General features: G+C 45.4%; 1 protein-coding gene across 1 annotated transcript in view; it reads right to left on the bottom strand.

The window, feature by feature from the left end:
- The window catches only part of ITPR3 (inositol 1,4,5-trisphosphate receptor type 3), a 110,321-nt gene extending 94,303 nt beyond the window's left edge, over positions 1-16,018 (bottom strand). The window contains exon 1 of the mRNA XM_066625290.1: positions 15,930-16,018. Within this exon, the coding sequence (XP_066481387.1) occupies positions 15,930-16,018 (89 nt within the window). The remainder of the gene's footprint in view (positions 1-15,929) is intronic.
- Between the last annotated feature and the right edge of the window lie 3,396 nt (positions 16,019-19,414).

Below are 19,414 nucleotides of genomic sequence, written 5' to 3'. Positions count from 1 at the left end.
ACAACAGAAGAAGGGCTCCTGTACCTTTAAAAGATGTACAGAAAAGAAAATTTTACTAGGTGTGGCTTTTTCTAGACTCTGCATGACAAGTTGCACCTGCCAAAATATCCTCTTTTGTCCTAGGATCACACTATGTATGAGCTATTTGCATGAACAAATGCAAGTAGTAAGTGGGGCCTCCCTTATATGAATAACCTACTAATTAAGATGTCAATATATACATTATTCTAGAACTGTAGTATTCGTACCATGCATTATTCTATTTCAAGCCATGACGACTGCTCAGAAAAGACACCTTTGAAAAATCACATCACAGGACGACGCCTGAAGCAATCCTTGTGTGTGAGAATTCAGACTGATTGCGAAACAATAGACAACATTGTGGTGAGAAACAAGTCACACCACCCTCTTGTCAGCTAAGTGTTTTAAAAGGTTCTGAAGGTGCTGGATGAGATCCAAAAAGTTTTAACTATTCACATACATTAAAAAGGCATGATCTATTCTAGACTGAGCATCTCAAATAGGTTGCTCAAAAGCAATTATTGTGTGACTACTGTATAAAATTTGGGTGCCACTTTTAGTAGTGGGATTAACGTCTTCATTACAATTAAGCCCATAGGTGAGCATTTCATCATCAGTACTTACTTTCTTTGCAGGATGAAACTCAAAGAGATCAATATAGCCACATTCAGATAATGCTTTACATAGCTGTTGTTTAGTCTAGCAGGGCATATTAAAAGGGCTGAGGGAACTTGGGCAACAACATTGATTGCTGAAGGAAGGCAGCATCAACGATACTGGAGATCATTTCAGAGAAACATACAAGACCCATTTATCTAGGATGGCTGGAAAATGGGCCAGCAGCTGCTAGTATTTCATGGACTTTGTAACAGAAGAGCTTACTGTTACTGTAAGACAATCACATTGAGTTTTCAGCCAAAATTGTTCCAAAACTAAACTCTAGCCAATACTACCAGTGCCCTGTTGTGCAGGGCCCTGTTGGTAGGGGGGTGTCAAAGAGATTCTGTGAACCAGGGCAGCACTCTGTGGGGGATGGCAATGCCACCAGGGTCCTGCCCCTCCTCATTCACTCCCGTGCCCCCTTTGATTGTGACCAGAGCTGCATTCCTGTCACATCTGGAGGGTATTCTAAGACCTTCCAGAGGCCTCAGAACATCACTTCCAGTTTTCCCCAGACAACCAAAAGTGATATTCCAAGGCCTTCTGAAGGACTCAGAACACCCTCTGGATGATCCGGATGTATTCAGAGGGTACAGGTAAGGGGGTGGAGCAGGTAAGGGGGTGACCCTGAAAGGTGTGCCCCAGGATGGCACTCCTTCCAGCTACACCACTGTTGTGACACTCCCACCTATCCTGATAGTTCATGGGCTCTACTGAGGATTCAGGGTTCAGTCCAGCCAAGGCCCTCAGATGGTACCTGACCAGACCGATTCCACTGTTGATGGTCAGAATACATAACTCTGTGATGGAAGATTAGAACTGCTGCTGGTCTCGAACTGTGACATGAAAACTGCAAATGCAGTCTCACAACACCCCATGGATCACACAAACTGCAAAATCTCCTTAAGGGAGCACAAGGGGAGACATGAAAGCTGCAACTTTTAGCACTTTTCCTCCTAATGTGTCTGCCACCAGAGCACTTACTCCTACAACTTTTGACTCACATTAAATTTCATCTATTTTACCCTGACCCCACCTTAAAGCTAGTACAATTCTCTGTACAATTGTACATGTACATGTACAATTCTCTGATCTGCAGCAACGTACCCAAAATATGCATCGTCTTTCTGTCTCATCGCCAGATGAGTCACAGCCAAACATGTGAGCTTGCCTCCATTGAAAGGACTGTCCTTGCTTGAGGCAATGCGATAGAACAGTGGTTCCCAAACCTTTTAGCACCGAGACCCACTTTTAAAACAACACTCTCTATTGGGACCCATCTAGGTTTATAAGACTTAAGAAAAGGAGATCTAGAAAGACAAAATTGATTGATTGATTCTCAGGGAGCTTGTGAACCACTGTAAGTGTGTGCAGGGGAGCGGGGAAGGCAGCAACGCGATCCCCAGGATCGAATCACTAAGGGGGGGGGGTTTGCAGGGACTGGTATGTACTTACCAGTCTCTGCAGCAGCCTCCCAGGGGTACAGAGAGCCCTACTCGACACTCCCCAGGGCTCCCCAACTTTCAGAAAGTGAAAGCAGAGCGATCACGCCCCACCTCTGAATTGCAATCACAATCTGGAAGTGGGGCGTGATCACTCTGCTTTCACTTTCTACAGTTCTGGGAGCCCTGCGGAGGGTCGCACAGGGCTCCCTGCACCCTCGGGAGGCTGCTGCAGTGACTGGTAAGTACATGCCAGTCCCTGCACCCCCCACTTAGCAATGTAATCCTGGGGATCGTGTCGCTGCCTTCCCCCTGCCCGTTAAGGCGGTAGAGTCATGGGTCTTAGGCAGGGGTGTCACAACGTCCCAGTTTGAGAACCACTGTTCTATGGGTATCTCCTCCATAGTGGAATAATCAAACCAGCTGCTTCTATATGCAGGCTAGAACTATCTGTAATGCTAAAGTATGAAAGTACAGCGTTAAAATTATCTTCAGATCCCTTTCATCCTCCCTTTCTATGCTCAGCTTCTCTTTTTATGTTAGTCATGTGCTTTCAGCAAAATAATTCTTCCATGAAGAGCTAGAGCTGTTCCAGCAGTAAATTCCAGCAGCACCACGAGGGTGCATCACTCCAATTGGCCCCCTAATTCTAGCCTTTGCTGAGCATTATTAACAGGCCCCACTCCAGTTCATTTTGCTACGCCTCCCCCCAGTATCTACATTCTAGTAAATCACTTTCTTAAACAATTTCCTTTCATTCACATCAAGGAGCAGTCACCAGACAGTAATACCAACTGGGCACTCTGAATAAGGAAAGATTTGTAATACAAAAGTTTGTCTCAAATCCATTATTTAACTGAGTATTTACTTCCCTACCAGAACAGAAATTAATCCTGTTCTGTCTTAAGAGTAGTATGTGAAACAGTGACTTTAGGAATAATCTTGTGCCCACTTGATGGTTATACAGAAAGAACTTTCACATTGCATCAGTGTCTTTCCAGCACATTAAGTACTGCCCTGTAAGGCCCCACCCTTCAAATCCACCTGCAACCACAATAATAGTTATCTAAAGGTGTGATTGAAAACTAAATAGCAGTCAGCCATGTTTGCTTAAAGCCCTTCCCCTTTTGACAGGGTCAGAGTGTATTCACTGCACATAATCATGCTCACTTTTTGACATGCTGTTTCCATGCCCCACTCTTCAAAATAAGCATTGCCCTGTTAAGAATGGTTTATGGCTGGTGGTGTAAAGATTTATGAATTCAAATCATTGTATGTATGTTCATAAGATTTGATTAAACCATAAAGATGCTGTTCAAAACATACTTTCTAACAGCAGTGGGCTGACTTTCACAGTCTACTGACACACACAAAACTGAAGGATCCATGTCACCTGCTGGTTGCATATTAAATATATGACACAAAAGTGCTTACTCAAGATCACTTAGCAGTTAAGCCATACATAATTATGTTGCATGATTCTGACTAGGCACTTTTGTTCAATCCCAGGAGAAGTGCTTTGCTGGATCAGAGCAAGATCTGCACAGTCCTGCATTTTTTTTTGAAACCAGATATAAAGTCTCATGGTACGCCTGTCTTCAACCAGGGTCTCCAGCAGACAGGCCCAGGTGCTTTACCCCCTGCACTGGTCAAGGCAACCCTCAGACAGTTAGTTGCTATCTTTATCTTTCCAGTGCTATTCAGAAGATGACTAAAAAAAAGGTACTGCAGATAATCAGGACCAGGCAGAGACCAGGTGATATAGGAAATCAATAGCAGCCTGCCTGGTCCTATATTACAGTTACCTCATGCTGATTCTTCAAACAAGCAACTTGTCATCTCAAAAAGCCCCACAAATATTGCCCCTCCCATTTGGGGAATCCAGTGGTCATCCTGACCCTTTCTCCAACTGTCTCCAGCCCCTTGGATCCTTTGTCTGCACACTCTAGAACAGTGATTTTCAACCTTTTCCATCTCACGGCACACTGACAAGGCACTAAAATGGTCAAGGCACACCACCAGGTTTTTGACAATTGACAAGGCACACCATGCTACCAGTGGGGGCTCACATCTCCCATTGGCCCTATTAATAAATGACCTTCCCCCATATTCCTGTGGCACACCTGTGGACCACTCGCAGCACACCAGTGTACCACGGCACAGTGGTTGAAAATGACTGCTCTAGAACCTGGTCTAAACATCACCTCTGAACAGATTGCTCCATTCAGCCCTGACACAAGCAACCACCATAACAGCCTGCAATCTACCTTTAACCTATACCTGTTTCAGAATGATCCCCTTTAGCTCATGGATGTATAAACACTGCAGACTTAAATGGGTTTAACAAACATTTTCTCTTCCCAGGAAGAGTATGGCAACTGTAGCTTGGGGCTAGAGATCCTAAAAGAGACTCCTTACTATTCTCACCAAACTAAAATTCCCAGGGTTTTTGGGGGAAGCCATGACAGTTATCTACAATAGTTACACTTTAACCCTGCATTTATCCTTCCCCAATTCTACTTAGGGCAACAGGGATCCCTGCTATTTTTGGTAGATTGTTCCCTGACATCCCCAGTTAAAAAGCAATTGCCCAGAGCAGGGCTGGGGAAATTGTATGTTGCTCAGTGGACCAATGGTCTGAATCTGTAAAAGTCTTATGGAACTATTAATACCACCCTGAGCTCCTTGGCAGAAGGGCAGTATTTTAAAAAATGTGAAAAATAAGTCAGCTTTATGTGTTCAGCTCAAGGCAAGCACAAGGCAAGCAGCAAGGAAGTAAGAGGTGCTTAAGACAACAGGCTAAGAACCAAAGCCAAATCCACTGTATGGTTCAGGTCTGAAAATAAGTCCATCATTCCATGCCCTAATTCTTCATCTGTACAGGGCAATGGCATGCATCTTTATCTTTGGCTGCCATGTCTAAGTCATTCCCACTTGCGTATCTTGTTGGCAGAGCCCATGTTTGACCAGAAAGTTCAATTTTCAGGGCCTTCGAGAAGAATTTTATCAGGGGTACAAAGTTTATTTTGGGCCCCTTTGAGGGTAAAAAAGTTTATTTGGAGCCCTTCCCTTCTCCATTGGATTATAATTTCATATGATTATTGGATCATAATGTCTACAAATTACGATACATAAGAATGATGTTTGGCTTACACAAAATGGGAATAACAATCTTCACACCAGTGGCGTCGCTAGGGGGCGCGGAGAGTACGGGCCGTACCGGGTGATGCGCACAGGGGGGTGATGCACTAAAATCGCAGTGCTTCGGAGTAACCCCATCATATTATATACCAGTGGATGCGGAATTTCGAGTGGAAGGCAATGCAAAACACCAGAGTGAAATATCTCCTTTCTATCAAAAGTTATGGCCAAAAACCCGGAGAATAAAAAATGCATGGATCCCTATGAAAAGTGAAAGTGAGTCGTATCGCGCATTTACTCGTGAGTAGGTGAACTTGCCTTAGTCCTTCAGAAAGGGCAGGCCGAGTGGAATCCAAAGACACCAGAATGGTCCTGATGCAATGAACGCAGCCCCCAAAAACACCTGAGAAGAAAGTCCCTCCCTTCAAGCAGATGAATGTATTGAGCCCTATGGAAAGCAAAACTAAGCCTCAAGATCGCGATTACTCATGAGTAAGCAAACATGCCTTGGCTGGTGTGGAAGATCAGGTGAAGGAGAGTGCAAGACTACCAGAATGGTTCTGATCCTATGTACCTGGAGCTAAACAAGTGTTCCAGAAGGTGGTCTCTCCCCCCCCCCCACTAAAAAGGATCAAAACAGAGGCTTCAGCTGATAAGGTGAACCTTTTTGAGACTTGCAAAGCCAGGTGGATCCTGACAGTGACCTGGTTTAAACAGAAGTTCTTATATTGAACTGGGCACTGGGTAGGGCTGAAAACCTTAAGATTTTTGTAGCAGGCAGATTACAGAGGAAATTCACTTGGTGGAACAGGGCTGGTTTCTGCTTATTTAATTATTTGTTTTACTTTAATTATTTATACTTATTTATTTTGATTTGCCCGATGATGTCACTTCCACCATGACATCACTTCTGGTGGGTCTTAGACAGATTGTCATTCTAACAAGTGGGTCCCAGTGCTTAAAGTTTGAGAACTGCTGCAATAAGGTGTTAGTAAGTTGACACCCTGGGGGTGTGTGACATCACTAGTGACCAAAATCACTAAAACCATAATTTGGAAGAATAATACCATCATGTTATATATCAATCAATGAGTAATTTCATGCAGAATATGTTCTATCTTTGTTCTATCAAAAGGTACAGGCAAAAAACCAGTGGGGGCGGAGTGATGGTACATCACCACGCCCACTACCTGGGGTGTTGCCCCGCCCACTGCATGGGAGGGTGACATGCTGGTATCCTGCACCAGGTGACGCGAACCCTAGTGATGCCACTGCTTCACACACTATATGCAAACAATTTCTGAGATCCCAAAATATTTCTGGTTCCCCTCCTTTGGCTTCTGGGCTTCCTTTTTGACCTGGGACCAGGTATAATTTAACCCTACAGCCCCCTCTCACGGACCCTGGTTCACTCACCAGCAGTTAAAAGATCTCAGGGCTGGCAACAAACACTATCAGCGACTCTGGTGCTGGAAGTCAGAACTAAACTATATGGACCACTGCTCTGGTTCCTTGTGTAACAGAAGATGTTATACTTACTACGAAGAACTATTCGGCCAACCCCATCGCAAAACTTTGAAACATCAAAACAATAATGCAGTGGCACAAAGTCAACCCCATCATGGACCTACTGCTTACCTTCACAGCACACCCCACAACAGAACCACTTGATTCTCATGCTCTCCTTCCTGCCACTAGATTGATTTATTCAACAAACTACGCAGCCTCCCCAATAATAGATGCACAAATAGGTGAAAAGACTGTAATGCCCTCCTTTCCCATTCATTATATCAAGGCTTTTTTTTTCTTATTCCCCACTGTTCTTGGGCAGCAGAAGCACATAAATCAAAGTGGCAGTGGGGAAAGAAAGTTACTTTGCTCTGCTTCTGCAGCAAAAGAACCTCTCCCATCATAGACAGCCTACTGTTACCTACTGTTTAGATGGATCTTGTGTCTTGTATAAGTTTACAACAAGCTGTAATGGATGTTACTCCGAGCTGCTGTCCACTTCATTCAACATATCATCCCATCTCTGTAATTTATTTGCCAATAATTTATGGAGCTGGAACTAAACTGAACAAAATTCTTAGGAGCATTTCCTGAACATCCTGGGTTAGATGAGCAAGCCAAAGTCTAGACTATTGCAGGACCTGTTCAAAGCAATGGAATTGTGCCCTCCATCGCTGCAAACTGTCACTGCTGAAGTCATGCAATCATAAGAACATAAGAACAAAAGAACAACCCTGCTGGATCAGGCCATAGGCCCATCTAGTCCAGCTTCCTGTATCTCACAGTGGCCCACCAAATGCCCCAGGGAGCACACCAGATAACAAGAGACCTCATCCTGGTGCCCTCCCTTGCATCTGGCATTCTGACATAGCCCATTTCTAAAATCAGAAGGTTGCACATACACATCATGGCTTGTAACCCATAATGGATTTTTCCTCCAGAAACCTGTCCAATCCCCTTTTAAAGGCATCCAGGCCAGTTGCCATCACCACATCCTGTGGCAAGGAGTTCCACAGACCAATCACACGCTGAGTAAAGAAATATTTTCTTTTGTCTGTCCTAACTCTCCCAAAACTCAATTTTAGTGGATGTCCCCTGGTTCTGGTGTTATGTGAGAGTGTAAAGAGCATCTCTCTATCCACTCTGTCCATCCCCTGCATAATTTTGTATGTCTCAATCATGTCCCCCCTCAAGCGTCTCTTTTCTAGGCTGAAGAAGCCCAAACGCTGTAGCCTTTCCTCATAAGGAAGGTGCCCCAGCCCAGTAATCCTCTTAGTCGCTCTCTTTTGCACCTTTTCCATTTCCACTATGTCTTTTTTGAGATGTGGCGACCAGAACGGGACACAATAGAACTAACTCCTAACTGAGAAGAATGATGAAAACTGCGCTTGAGGTCTGCAGCCTCTCTTCAGGCATTTGTTCATATCATCAAAAACACTTTAGTGATCACTGCTTTAATCTAACCTCCTTGGTAGGGTTTTTTTCCCCTTCTTCTTCTCCTCCTATTTGCCTGTTCTCTCATAAGATTAATACAAAGCCTTCAAAACTAAGCATGCGGTAAAGGGTGTAACTGGCAGCTTTATTTAGCCTTAGGGCAATTTTCTTTTGACATGTTTGGTCACCCACTGAATTGCTCTGTTACAGGAAAGCACCCTTTCATTTCTGCAGGGAGTCTTTAATCATCTCCTGCATTCAATGCAGCCTTGTCATTTCGTGTAATTTTAGCATTTTGCCCAGTTTTTGATACTGATCTTAGAAAAAAACAAAATAAAAGAACTGGCCTGGGACAGAAGTTGAAACACTGTGCACAGAAGAACAGAAATGTAAGAGGAAATCAGATTGTCCTGTGTGGAGAGTGAACACAGGCACTGGAGTACCATCACTTTATATACATTTTGTCAACAGAGAATGGGATTCTTCCAGTTTCTGAAGCTCCTCTTTTCTTGATTGCGTTTAGCACAGAAATAAGTGTGCACATCCCCAACTCCACATTAGCCCCACATATACACATTTGCTGATGAACCACAGCAAGTAAAAGCAGAAGTCTATTACATTTCCCCTTTCTCTCCTCACTGATCTGCAGCACTGGATTGGGAGTGTCACTCCCATCCCAATGGAACTTTCAAAATGCTGAACATTTGCAGACTCAGTGTAATTATAATTGACATGTAAATATAAGAGTATTTATACAAACCAAATAAAACTGGAAGTAGACTCTTAGGTCATCTATTTATTTACTCCCACGGATTTCACTTTTGATTGACACAGGTAGCCCTTTCCAAAATCTTCTTGTGTGCCATTTATCCCAGGAGCTAATGGAACATTCGCTGCTAATGTAAGAAGCAGCAGGAAGCATCCTGACCAGACAATGCATCACTGTTCACTAGTGGGAACTAAAACTAGCCTCAAGAATGAGCATATGTTGTTAAATGTGGAGCATCTCAGTTTTTCAGCTGACCTGATTTTTTTTTATCCATTCTGAACAAGTCACCTTCATATCAAGGTAATAACCACAACAGCCCCATTTTAAAAATAATTTACAGCTGCCACCCTATACATACTTACCTTGGCATAAGTGCCATTGAATTCAATAAGAGATAGTTTTGAGTTAACACACAGAGGATTACACTGTATTAAACATTATACAAATCTCTATACTAGGGGTGGGCAAACACTGGCCCAGGGGCCATTTGTGGTCCTCAGGGTCCTCCAATCCAGCCCACAGGGAGCCCTCAGTCTCTAATACGCCTCTGGCCACTGCCAGATGCAAGCTGCGGGCCGAGTTAGAGCAAGGCCTTTTATAGCCTCCATGTGTTTTCTGCTTTTCCCTAGGCATTATTTAAACCCTCTCCCATTGTCTCAGAACAATTTATGGCTCCATGTGTTTCTGGCTTGGTCTGTATGCTTTCACTGTGCAAGAGGTGTTTCGCAAACAGTTCATACCTCTTATGTGGTTCTACAGGCCTGTATTATAGTTCTCACGTGTATTATAAATAAGCTCAGTAAAAGTCATTCATTCATATAAATTCAGTGTCTAATGCAGTGTTTCTCAAACTATGGGTCGGAACCCACTAGGTGGGTTGCAAGCCAATTTCAGTTTCAGGTGGGACCCCATTCATGTCAATATTTTATTTTTAATATATTGGACTTAATGCTACCATGGCATGTGACTGCATTTGGGGAAATATGACAGACCTGTACAGTACTTTTAACAAGCTACTATGTATATTGTTTCAACATTGATAGTCAATGAGACTTGCTCCTGGGTAAGCATGGGTGGGAATGCAGCCTAGGATTGTTTAAAATTTTCCTGCTTGATGATGTCACATCCGGTCATGACATCACTTCCAGTGGGTCCTGACAGATTCTCATTCTAAAAAGTGGGTCCTGGTGCTAAATGTGTGAGAACCACTACTCTAATGCATTTGTTTATGTAAATTTATTCAAATTTGAAATATAATTTCCCCCCCCCTCAGTCCCTGACACAGTGTCAGAGAGATGATGTGGCCCTCCTGCCAAAACTTTTGCCCATCCCTGCCCTATATTATCAAAGAATAGGATATTTTTGGTTCCTTCTTCTCAATGCATGGTTCTATTAAAGAGTCCAATAGTTCTTCTTTTAGTTTAGGTGATAGACATTTGAGAATGTTTAGCCTGTATAATCCAAATTCAAGTTTTATACAAAGAGTATTGTATACGATGGACATGTGAATTGATGATTTTCCCCATTTCCTGCTGATTTCCAACCATTTCTTTTTATTCAGCCCAGCAGTCTTATGCATTTCTTCAATTCATAAACCTAAAATGAGTATCACGGCCTTAAAAAAATATTTTTAAACACTGAATAAGTGTGCTACTGAGTTCAAAGGCATTTGTTTCAACATGCTTTTTTTTTTTAATCAAGTCATTATTAGACCTATGTTACTAAAAGCCATAGTAAGTGATGTAATGTATTAGCCATGGCTTAAATATGTACAAATGTCGGTACAAACTGAATCATTCCTGGATATCTCTTACACAAACAGCCCAATCCTAACGATATCTGCATGTGCAATACAGCAGTACTGGCACAGGCTACACTCCATCCCACAGGGGATTTTTGGCTGCTGGAGGTTTCCTCAGGGTAAGGGAACACTTATCCCCTTGCCTCAGGCCAAGCCCCAAGTAGTTACTATATGTCAACTTGGACCTGCACTGGTGATATCACTGGCACAAAACCAAGTTGATCCATGCAGGCGGATTAGGCCCAGGGAAGGGGTTAGGATTCAGCATACACCCCTGCCACCGCCAAACCCACCCTCCTCCTGGGCCTGATCTGCCCATCCATACACCATCCCCATTCCAGCCTCCCCTGCCCCATTTAACCCCTGTCCCGCCCTTCCCCTGCCTTATTCCATCTACCTGCTCCAGTGGACCTCTTTTGCTCCACCAGCAAGCACAGAAAAAGGCTCCGTCCTTCCCACCCGGTGTGCTGGCTCTCTGCACTGTGGCAAAGCACTTGCTGGCACTTTTGCAGCAGCCTGTACTGGGAGAACATGCATTCCAGCAGCACAGGCCTTAGATAGGATTGGACCTTACGTGTCAGTAGATGACCAAGGCCCCTATCTGTTAGTACGAAGCTCTATCCTAGCCTGAAAATAGGAAACAAAGGCAAAAGGCCATTCTTAAGTACAATCAGTCCTGCAGGTAAACCAATCACATTGCATACAATCACATTGCATACATGCTTCTTGAAGGGATTGTAAATGGTCCAAGGTAGTCAATGAGAATGCAAGCTGAGCACCCAGATGGTTGAATGGCCCAAACACAATATTTCAGAGACAGGACAAGAAATAGAAAACCTAGGGCAGTTTGAGGGGTCAGTGGGACGGGGTCATGGTAACAGAGCATCTGCTTTGCATAAAAATTCAGGTGCAATCCCTGATATCTCCAGGTGGGCAAGACCCTGTCTGGAACCCTGGAAAGCCATATATCAAATCTGGTGCAGTAGACAAATGGCTAGAACGTGTCACTTCGTCTGGGACAGCTGTCTCCTCAGCCTTCACCCAGCCCCAGCCTGCACATCAGCTTACAGTTGACTTCTCTAAAAATAAGACCTTGATCCATTGAGTTGGGAGCATCAATAATACTACTTAACATTTATATATTGCTTCAGAGTGGTCAAAAAATTTACATTATTCTGTATTTCTTACAATCTTGAAAGGCAGGTAACTCTCATCATCCTCTCTGTGTATTGCAGATGGAGTGGAAAGGGGTGAGAGTGGCCTGCCTAAGACTTAAATAGTTCTTCTGAGTTACGATGCCACACTAGTTCTCATGGTGTAGGTCATACACCTCTCCCTTCTATATTGTAGAACACAAAAGTGTGTGTTTTAATGTCACCAGCACAAAAAAAAAGCGCAGATGACTGGGCTAAATCTGCATGGGTGATAGAAGATGGTTTAATCCAAGTAACGCAGATTTCAAAAACTGCCCTTATGTTATGAAACCTGTGTTTTTGTTTAGGGCAATGGCTGATGCCACAATGAGAAAGGATGAAAAACTATAGCAAAGAGAACTAATGCCAAGCAGAACCCGGGAAATGAGGAAAGGAAACCCTCTGCTGCTCACACAGAGTTTGCTTTATCTTCTGCTTTGGTTTGAAGAGGTCAGTAACGTGACCTCTAGTTTCTGCCTGAATCAGTGTGGGGCACAAACAGTGCTACGACCGTGTGTAGGTAGCATAATGCCCTATAGAACATCAGTATTTGCTCCCCAGAAAATCTGTTAGGATGTGAAAAAAGTCAAACAATTGTAGGCCTGTGACATGGGCATGAAAGCTCCATGTCAGGAGTTTGAGGTTCCAGACTCTCAGCTCTGCCAAGGAAAAATAGGTGATCATGTCTTTAAGGGAGGGGCCATAGCTCAATGAATAAGCAGCTGTTCTGCATGCAGAAGGCCCCAGGTTCAATCGCCTGGTAGGTAGCCCAGAGAAAATTTCCCCTCTGAAACTCCAGAGAGGCATTGCCAATGTTGACAATACTGAGTTAGATCAGTGTTTCTCACTTTTGTGCCCCACTGTAGCATCTCACATGGTCCACCTATTGGAAGTACCATCAGAAGTAACTGGCAATGATGTCATTGCCAGTTACTTCTGGATTCGGAGGCCAGATGTGACACAACAAACACCAATAAGCGGTTCAGGGTGTATGGGAGGGCTTTTTCAAGTGTGAGAAAAGCACATGCTGGAGTTCTGCCCACCAAACAGAGCTTCCTATCACTGCTTGTCATGTTTTACTGCTGGTCTCCAGGCAGCGGGAGTCTGGGGGTCAAGCATGTACCAATGGACATCACTGCAAGTACCACAGGTTGAGAAGCACTGAGCTAGATGGACCAGTAGTTTGACTTGGTTGAAAGCAGGTTCCTATGTTCTTAAGGTTATGCTGAGATAAGCCTTAGAATAACTGATATAGGCCACCTACGGCTCTGCAAGAGCAGATGTCATTTTGGTCACTCAACAATGCAAATTCATCCAGTCTGCACTGGATTTTCTCTGAGATGCATTCAACTTTCACAATCTTCAGTGCACCCTGCACAGATCTCCTCTCTAGATGAGTGTCTACATAGAGGTAGCTGTGATGTCAACAGTGCAACATTCCCCCTCCCACTTCTTCATTTCTGCCAATTGTTTCTTGTTCTCACCCACTGATCATATAAAGCTACAGTAGGAACATAGCACATATGCACATAGACATGTCCCCATAGTAACTTGCAGAAGACTTGGCAATCTAACCATTAACCAGGCTGGAGGGGAGATATCAATGGTAAAATGGCAACAGGATACATATATCTTGTTTCCTTGTGTGCTCCCTGAGGTATCTTCCTGTGACATACAGGAAGCTGGATGGGCCCTTGGCTTTATTCAGCAAAACTCTTCTTATGATATTTTTTTAAAAAAATTACTTGATTGGCAGGTTGTAGGAGGTGGTTCCATGGCTGTTCACTCCTACTCAGGATTTGCAAGCCTCCCTGCATAGGTTCAGCAAACAGCTCAACTCTAAGTAAGACACTTGACTTCTCTTTGGCAAAGAGAAGCCAAAGCTCTACCCACAACCAGATTTCTTTTCTTCTCTTTAGGAACATTTGTAGAGTCTGCTGAGGATGCAAAGGGACCACCAGAGCAAAGAAGAAATTAGCCCAGCTGGACGGCACTCTTTAGCAGTTATGAAGCGTACAAGAGACTTGGCAGATTATGTCACACTTTGCCAGCACTGATTTGTGGCTGCTAATTAGCATTTATTCAGCACTAGTCATGCACAGGCACTGCACAGAATGCAGAAGTGACAAAGTCCCTGCCTAGCAGGCTTACAATCTCAGCAGAAGACAGGATAAAAATGAAGGAAGAGATTTTGAGAAAGGAGAACAAGGGTGGGAGGGTTAACTGGGAGCAGACAGCATAACAGAGGAGAGGGTGAGGTGATTCAGGAAAGGTCTCTGCAGTTTGTTGCACTGTTTGCTTTGGGAAGAAAGGCAAAAACAAAATATCTGGCCTTCAGTGCACTGGAGATTAGTATTAGTTTGCACAACACTGATAGTATTAAGTTAGTGTTTTGGGATGATGTACAGGGATATCAGAGGTGTGATCCAAAGCAACAAGTGTTTGCATGTTTTAACATTGCTAAAATAAATTTGCACAACAGCAAGAGAGACAGCTAAGTTCCTATTATTCCGTGCATAAGCTGAAGCAGATTGTTGCCTATAATAATATATTATTATAGTATAATACAGTGGTTCTCATTAGCACCAGGACCCAGTTTTTAGAATGAGAATCTGTCAGGACCCACTGGAAGTGATGTCATGACCGGAAGTGACATCATCAAGCAGGGACATTTTTCACAATTCTAGGCTTCTGTCCCACCCGCACTTACCCAGCAGTATGTTCTATTTTCTATCATTAGTAAAAGAATATACATAGTAGCTTGTAAAAAGTACAGGTCTGCAACATTTCTCCAAATGTAGTCACATACCATGGGAGCATCAAATCTAATATATTAAAAATAAAATTTTGAAATGAATGGGGACCCACCTGAAATTGGATTGTGACCCACTTAGTGGGTCCCAACCCACAGTTTGAGAAACACTGGTATAATATATATAATGTAATATTATAATTATATATTATAATATATTATTAATAATACATTATTGTACTGGAGGAAGGCCAGAACTGCTTGTGCAGACAAAAACGTACAGGCTCGTTCAGTATGTTTTTGTCCACACAAGCAGTTCTGGTCTTCCTCTAGTCCAGTACATACTTTCATGCGAACCTATGATGCGTTAATCAGGCAATCACAGCGATGGGGTAACAATGATCCCCATGACTGCTGGAACAGTTTTGTCAAAATAATGAGAATGTCTGCTAATCACACTCCAGCACAACTCACATGTCTCCATGCAAGCGCACACCCAGGAAGGGCCAAGACGTGACTCAAAAGCATATTGTGTGAATCAGTCCTGAGTCACTAAGAGACTGTAGCACTTTACTATCTTCTCACTTCTACAGACTAGTAGCCCAGCCGCTCTTGTGACCCCAAGTGGTGGCCCACCATCTTTCCAAACACGGAACAGGCTGGAGGGACAGGCAGGCTTCCTACCATCAGAGCAACCTGGCTGGGGTTGTCATCCAGCTGGACCCCTGCTGGTGAGACGACACATTGCAGCCCCACAGCAGGGAGACGTCTCAGCTCTACACAACCGGGGCTTTTGATCGCCACTCTTCCAGCAGAGCCACCCTCCTCAACCTGTCGCCCTCCAGATCCGGGCAGCGCAGGAAAAAGGGTCCACAGCGCCATTCATTCCATCAAGGCGCGCTGCGCGTGGGGCTCCCATCGCATCAGCACTCCCCGAAGGCCGGGAAGCGCTACTGTTGCGCGAAGCGCTCCCATAAGGTTGCGAGGCGCTACTGTTGCAACGGAAAGCAACAGCAGTCGCTTCAGGCCAACAGAAACCGAAGTCCTGGACCTGGTTCAGCTCAGTGCACACAGCCCACCAGCAAAGCCACGCAGCCCGCACATCAGCTCCCATTTCCTCTCGAGCGCAGCCACTGAACTCATGTCCTCGCAGGGACTTCGTTCTTCTCCCCCCGCCCCGTGCAAGTGGGCTGCTGTCCACACTCACCCCAAGGTGCTGATGAAGCCATTGACCGACCCTTCGGCATACAAGGAGACGATGTCCCCAATGTGCAAGAAGCTGGACATCTCATTCATGGTGGCAGCGACCTGCTCCTTCCCACGCCTCTTCTTCTGCGCTTTCACTGCCTCCCACCCAAGGGTCCCACCATGTGGATGGCGGGGCACCGGGATCTAGTGGGTCCCCGGCTCCTCCTGCGCACGGCGCGCTGAGCTCAGTCCCCTCCGTTCCCACGTGCTTCTCCTTCTCCGGGACGCGGTTCGGTGCTCCAGCGGCGAGAAGGCAGAGCTGGATTGGAGCAGCGAGAAATGGTGTTGTGTACCAGGAGGGGGGGTAGGATCGCCCAGAGATTTGCATGAGTTTCCCACTGACACTCTCCGGCTCTCTCTTTCTCTCTCGCACAGTTCGCTACCTGCAGCCAATAGAAGCCGATCAGGAAGTCCTGTCGGAGTGGAGTCGATGCAAATCGTGCCTGCTGCGAGGGGTGCAGGCGGAAAAGCCACACCCCTCCCGGCCGCGCCCGCCTCCCACCCGCTGAACTAACTTTTCCAAACTCTCGCTTGGAAAGAGCGCCTCTTGCACGGGGCGGGAGAGGAAATGAATGCTTTCCTCTTCTCCCCCCCCAGCCCTCCTCCTCCTAAGCGCATTTGATGTGCGTTCAAAACAAGGAACATGATCTGATTGCTGTGGCCAGAATTGCCCACGATCGCTTATGGGGCAATTCCAATTTCCAGTGGAAAAGCCCCTCCGTCCGATGCGGGCAGTGGGCGACCCAGAGTCCAGTCCTATGCATGTCTACTCAGAAGTAAGTCAATGGGACTTAGTTCTAGATAAATGTGGATAGGCTTGCAGCCTAAGAGCCCAGTCCGATGCATGTCTACTCAGAAGGAAGTCCCATTATAGTGAATGGGGCTTACTCCCAGATAAGTGTGGAGACGCTTGCAGCCTAAGATCTCAGTCCTAGGCATGTCTACTCAGAAGGAAGTCCCATTATAGTGAATGGGGCTTACTCCCAGGTAAGTGTGGAGAAGCTTGCAGCCTAAGAGCCCAGTCCTAGGCATGTCTACTCAGAAGGAAGTCCCACTGTAGTCAGCAGCGGGGCTTTCTCCAGGTAAGCGTGGATAGGATTCATCCTTAAACCCCATTCGTTCTATTCTGGATTTCAACGGGGAGGGGATGGAGACCGCATTTGTTTCCATCGCCTCACGTGGAGTTGCTTTGATGCGCAAGGGGGGAGGGTGGCAGCTGCAAATGACACTCCGCAATCCGGGTCGCTCCACCACCGGCAGGTACTGCGAGGCTTCCTGTGTTGCGATGCTCAGCCTTCGGCTGCACAACGCAGGCGGAAAGCACCACACACGAGTTGCTGCGGCTGACTCGCCCGCTCCCTTTTGTTTCGTTAGGAAATCATTAGCAGCAGCCGAAGTGTCTGTTTTAAAGGGGCCGTGGCCTTTTGTTCTCCAGGGGAAACCAGCGATTATGAAAAGGAAACGTGAAATGCAGCTCAGCCCGCTAAGAGACTAATCCTATGTGTGTCTCCTCATAAGTGAGTCCCATTATGGTCAATAGGGCTTACTCCCAGGAAACTGTGGATAGGATTGCAGCCTAACACAACATTACACATGAGCTGAGTCAGACCAGCTGAGCTTCAGCCACATTGCAATCTGTGGCATATGCCTTCTGGCCAGCAAGCGCATTAAACACGGAAGCTGTTATATCCAGTTAGGAAACTGTTGATTCCTCTTCCTTAGGGCACTTGGAGATCTGTGAGTGAACAGAGCCTATATTTCAGTAGTGACATACAAGTCTGAGAAAATCTGGATTTATAAAGGTCACACCAGGGCCCATGAATTGGGGAGGGGGTTGCAGAAGGTACAGTACATTGTTCCTGGGCTCTGGGTCTAAAAGGGGGTCCAGCAGCCAAAGAAGGGAAGCCAGCAATTTTCTGGGATCTTACATATTCCAATCTCATCAAGGCCCATGAGAGGGGGATGCAGGCCAGGGGGTACAACATACTTACATACATGGACCACACAAGTGGTCCAGATGTGTGCCACAGGAATTTGGGGGAAGGTCATTTATTAGTAGGGCCAATGGAGGATGTGAGCCCCCCAGGAGCAGCATGGTGTGCCTCGTCAATTGTCCAAAACCTGATGGTGTGCCTTGACAATTTTAGTGCCTTGTCAGTGTGCAGTGAGATGGAAAAAGTTGAAAATTGCTGATCTATTGTGTGAAGACTGTCATTTACATTTTGTGTAAGCCTACATAGTTTTATATATTATAACTCATAGAAATGATTCAATGGTTGTATGAAATTATGGTGAAGGGAAGGGGCCCAACAGAAACTTTGTACCCCAAAAAGGCACCCAAAAGAAATATTGCACCCCCTGATAAAATTCCTCTGTGAGGCCCTGGGCCACACAATACACAGGAACACTGTAATTGCCAGGTTGGATCAATCTTGTGTCATTGTTTTGCACAGTCCACCACCCAATGTTGAACAATGGAGCTTTCAGGAAAATGCAACATACTCTCATCTCTCTGCAGGTAGATATGATGTTGTCCCAAGGTCCACCGGTCCACAAGGCCAACTGAAGTGGTCACCTCAGGGCCCAATGGTATGCAACTTCCCAGCACTGATGCAGCCGCAATGCAGCCCCAGGATAAGGGAACAAATATTCCCTTGAGGAAGTTTCCACAGCAGGATACAGCGCAAGCCCTGTTGTCATGACTGCCTCAGTGCAGGAAAGTTGGATGGGATTGGGCCCTCAGGCAGCAGATTGGTAGGTGATTCCATCTCTGTCTACCTGCTTGCCTCCACCACTCCTCCTTCCACACCCTGGATTGGAAAAGGAGGAGGGAGACAGAAAGGAACAGGAAATGTAGAGGTGAAGAGAGTGATTAACTCTGGAGAATGGGAGCAGCAGAGGCTGGCAGGTCATTGGGTAAGGGGGGTAGCATTTGGCATGCTACCTTAGGCATCAGAAGGCCTGTTTGCCCCACTGAAGATTTCACACTGCTTTCAGGACTTGGGGCCCAATCCTATCCAATTTTCCAGTGCCAGTGCAGCTGTACCAATGGGGCATGTGCCGCATCCTGTGTTGGGAAGGCAGTAACAGAGGCCTCCTCAAGTTATGGGAACATCTCTTACCTCTGGTCTGCATTGAGGCTGCACTGGTGCTGGAAAGTTAGATAGGATTGGGTCCTTAATCAGCATTATTGGGAAGGTACAACATCCCCAGCAGACATGCTCTTCACATAAGAACATAAGAACAACCCTGCTGGATCAGGACAAAGGTCCATCTAGTCCAGCTTCCCGTATCTCACGGCGGCCCACCAAATGCCCCAGGGAGCACACCAGATAACAAGAGACCTCATTCTGGTGTCCTCCCCTTGCATCTGGCATTCTGACATAACCCATTTCTAAAATCAGGAGGTTGCACATAAACATCATGGCTTGTAACCCATAATGA

Source organism: Tiliqua scincoides, chromosome 4 (genome assembly GCF_035046505.1).
Source record: "Tiliqua scincoides isolate rTilSci1 chromosome 4, rTilSci1.hap2, whole genome shotgun sequence".
Lineage (NCBI taxonomy): Eukaryota > Metazoa > Chordata > Lepidosauria > Squamata > Scincidae > Tiliqua > Tiliqua scincoides.
Note: the sequence above shows the minus strand (reverse complement) of the source record. Positions and strands in the feature narration are given on the sequence as shown.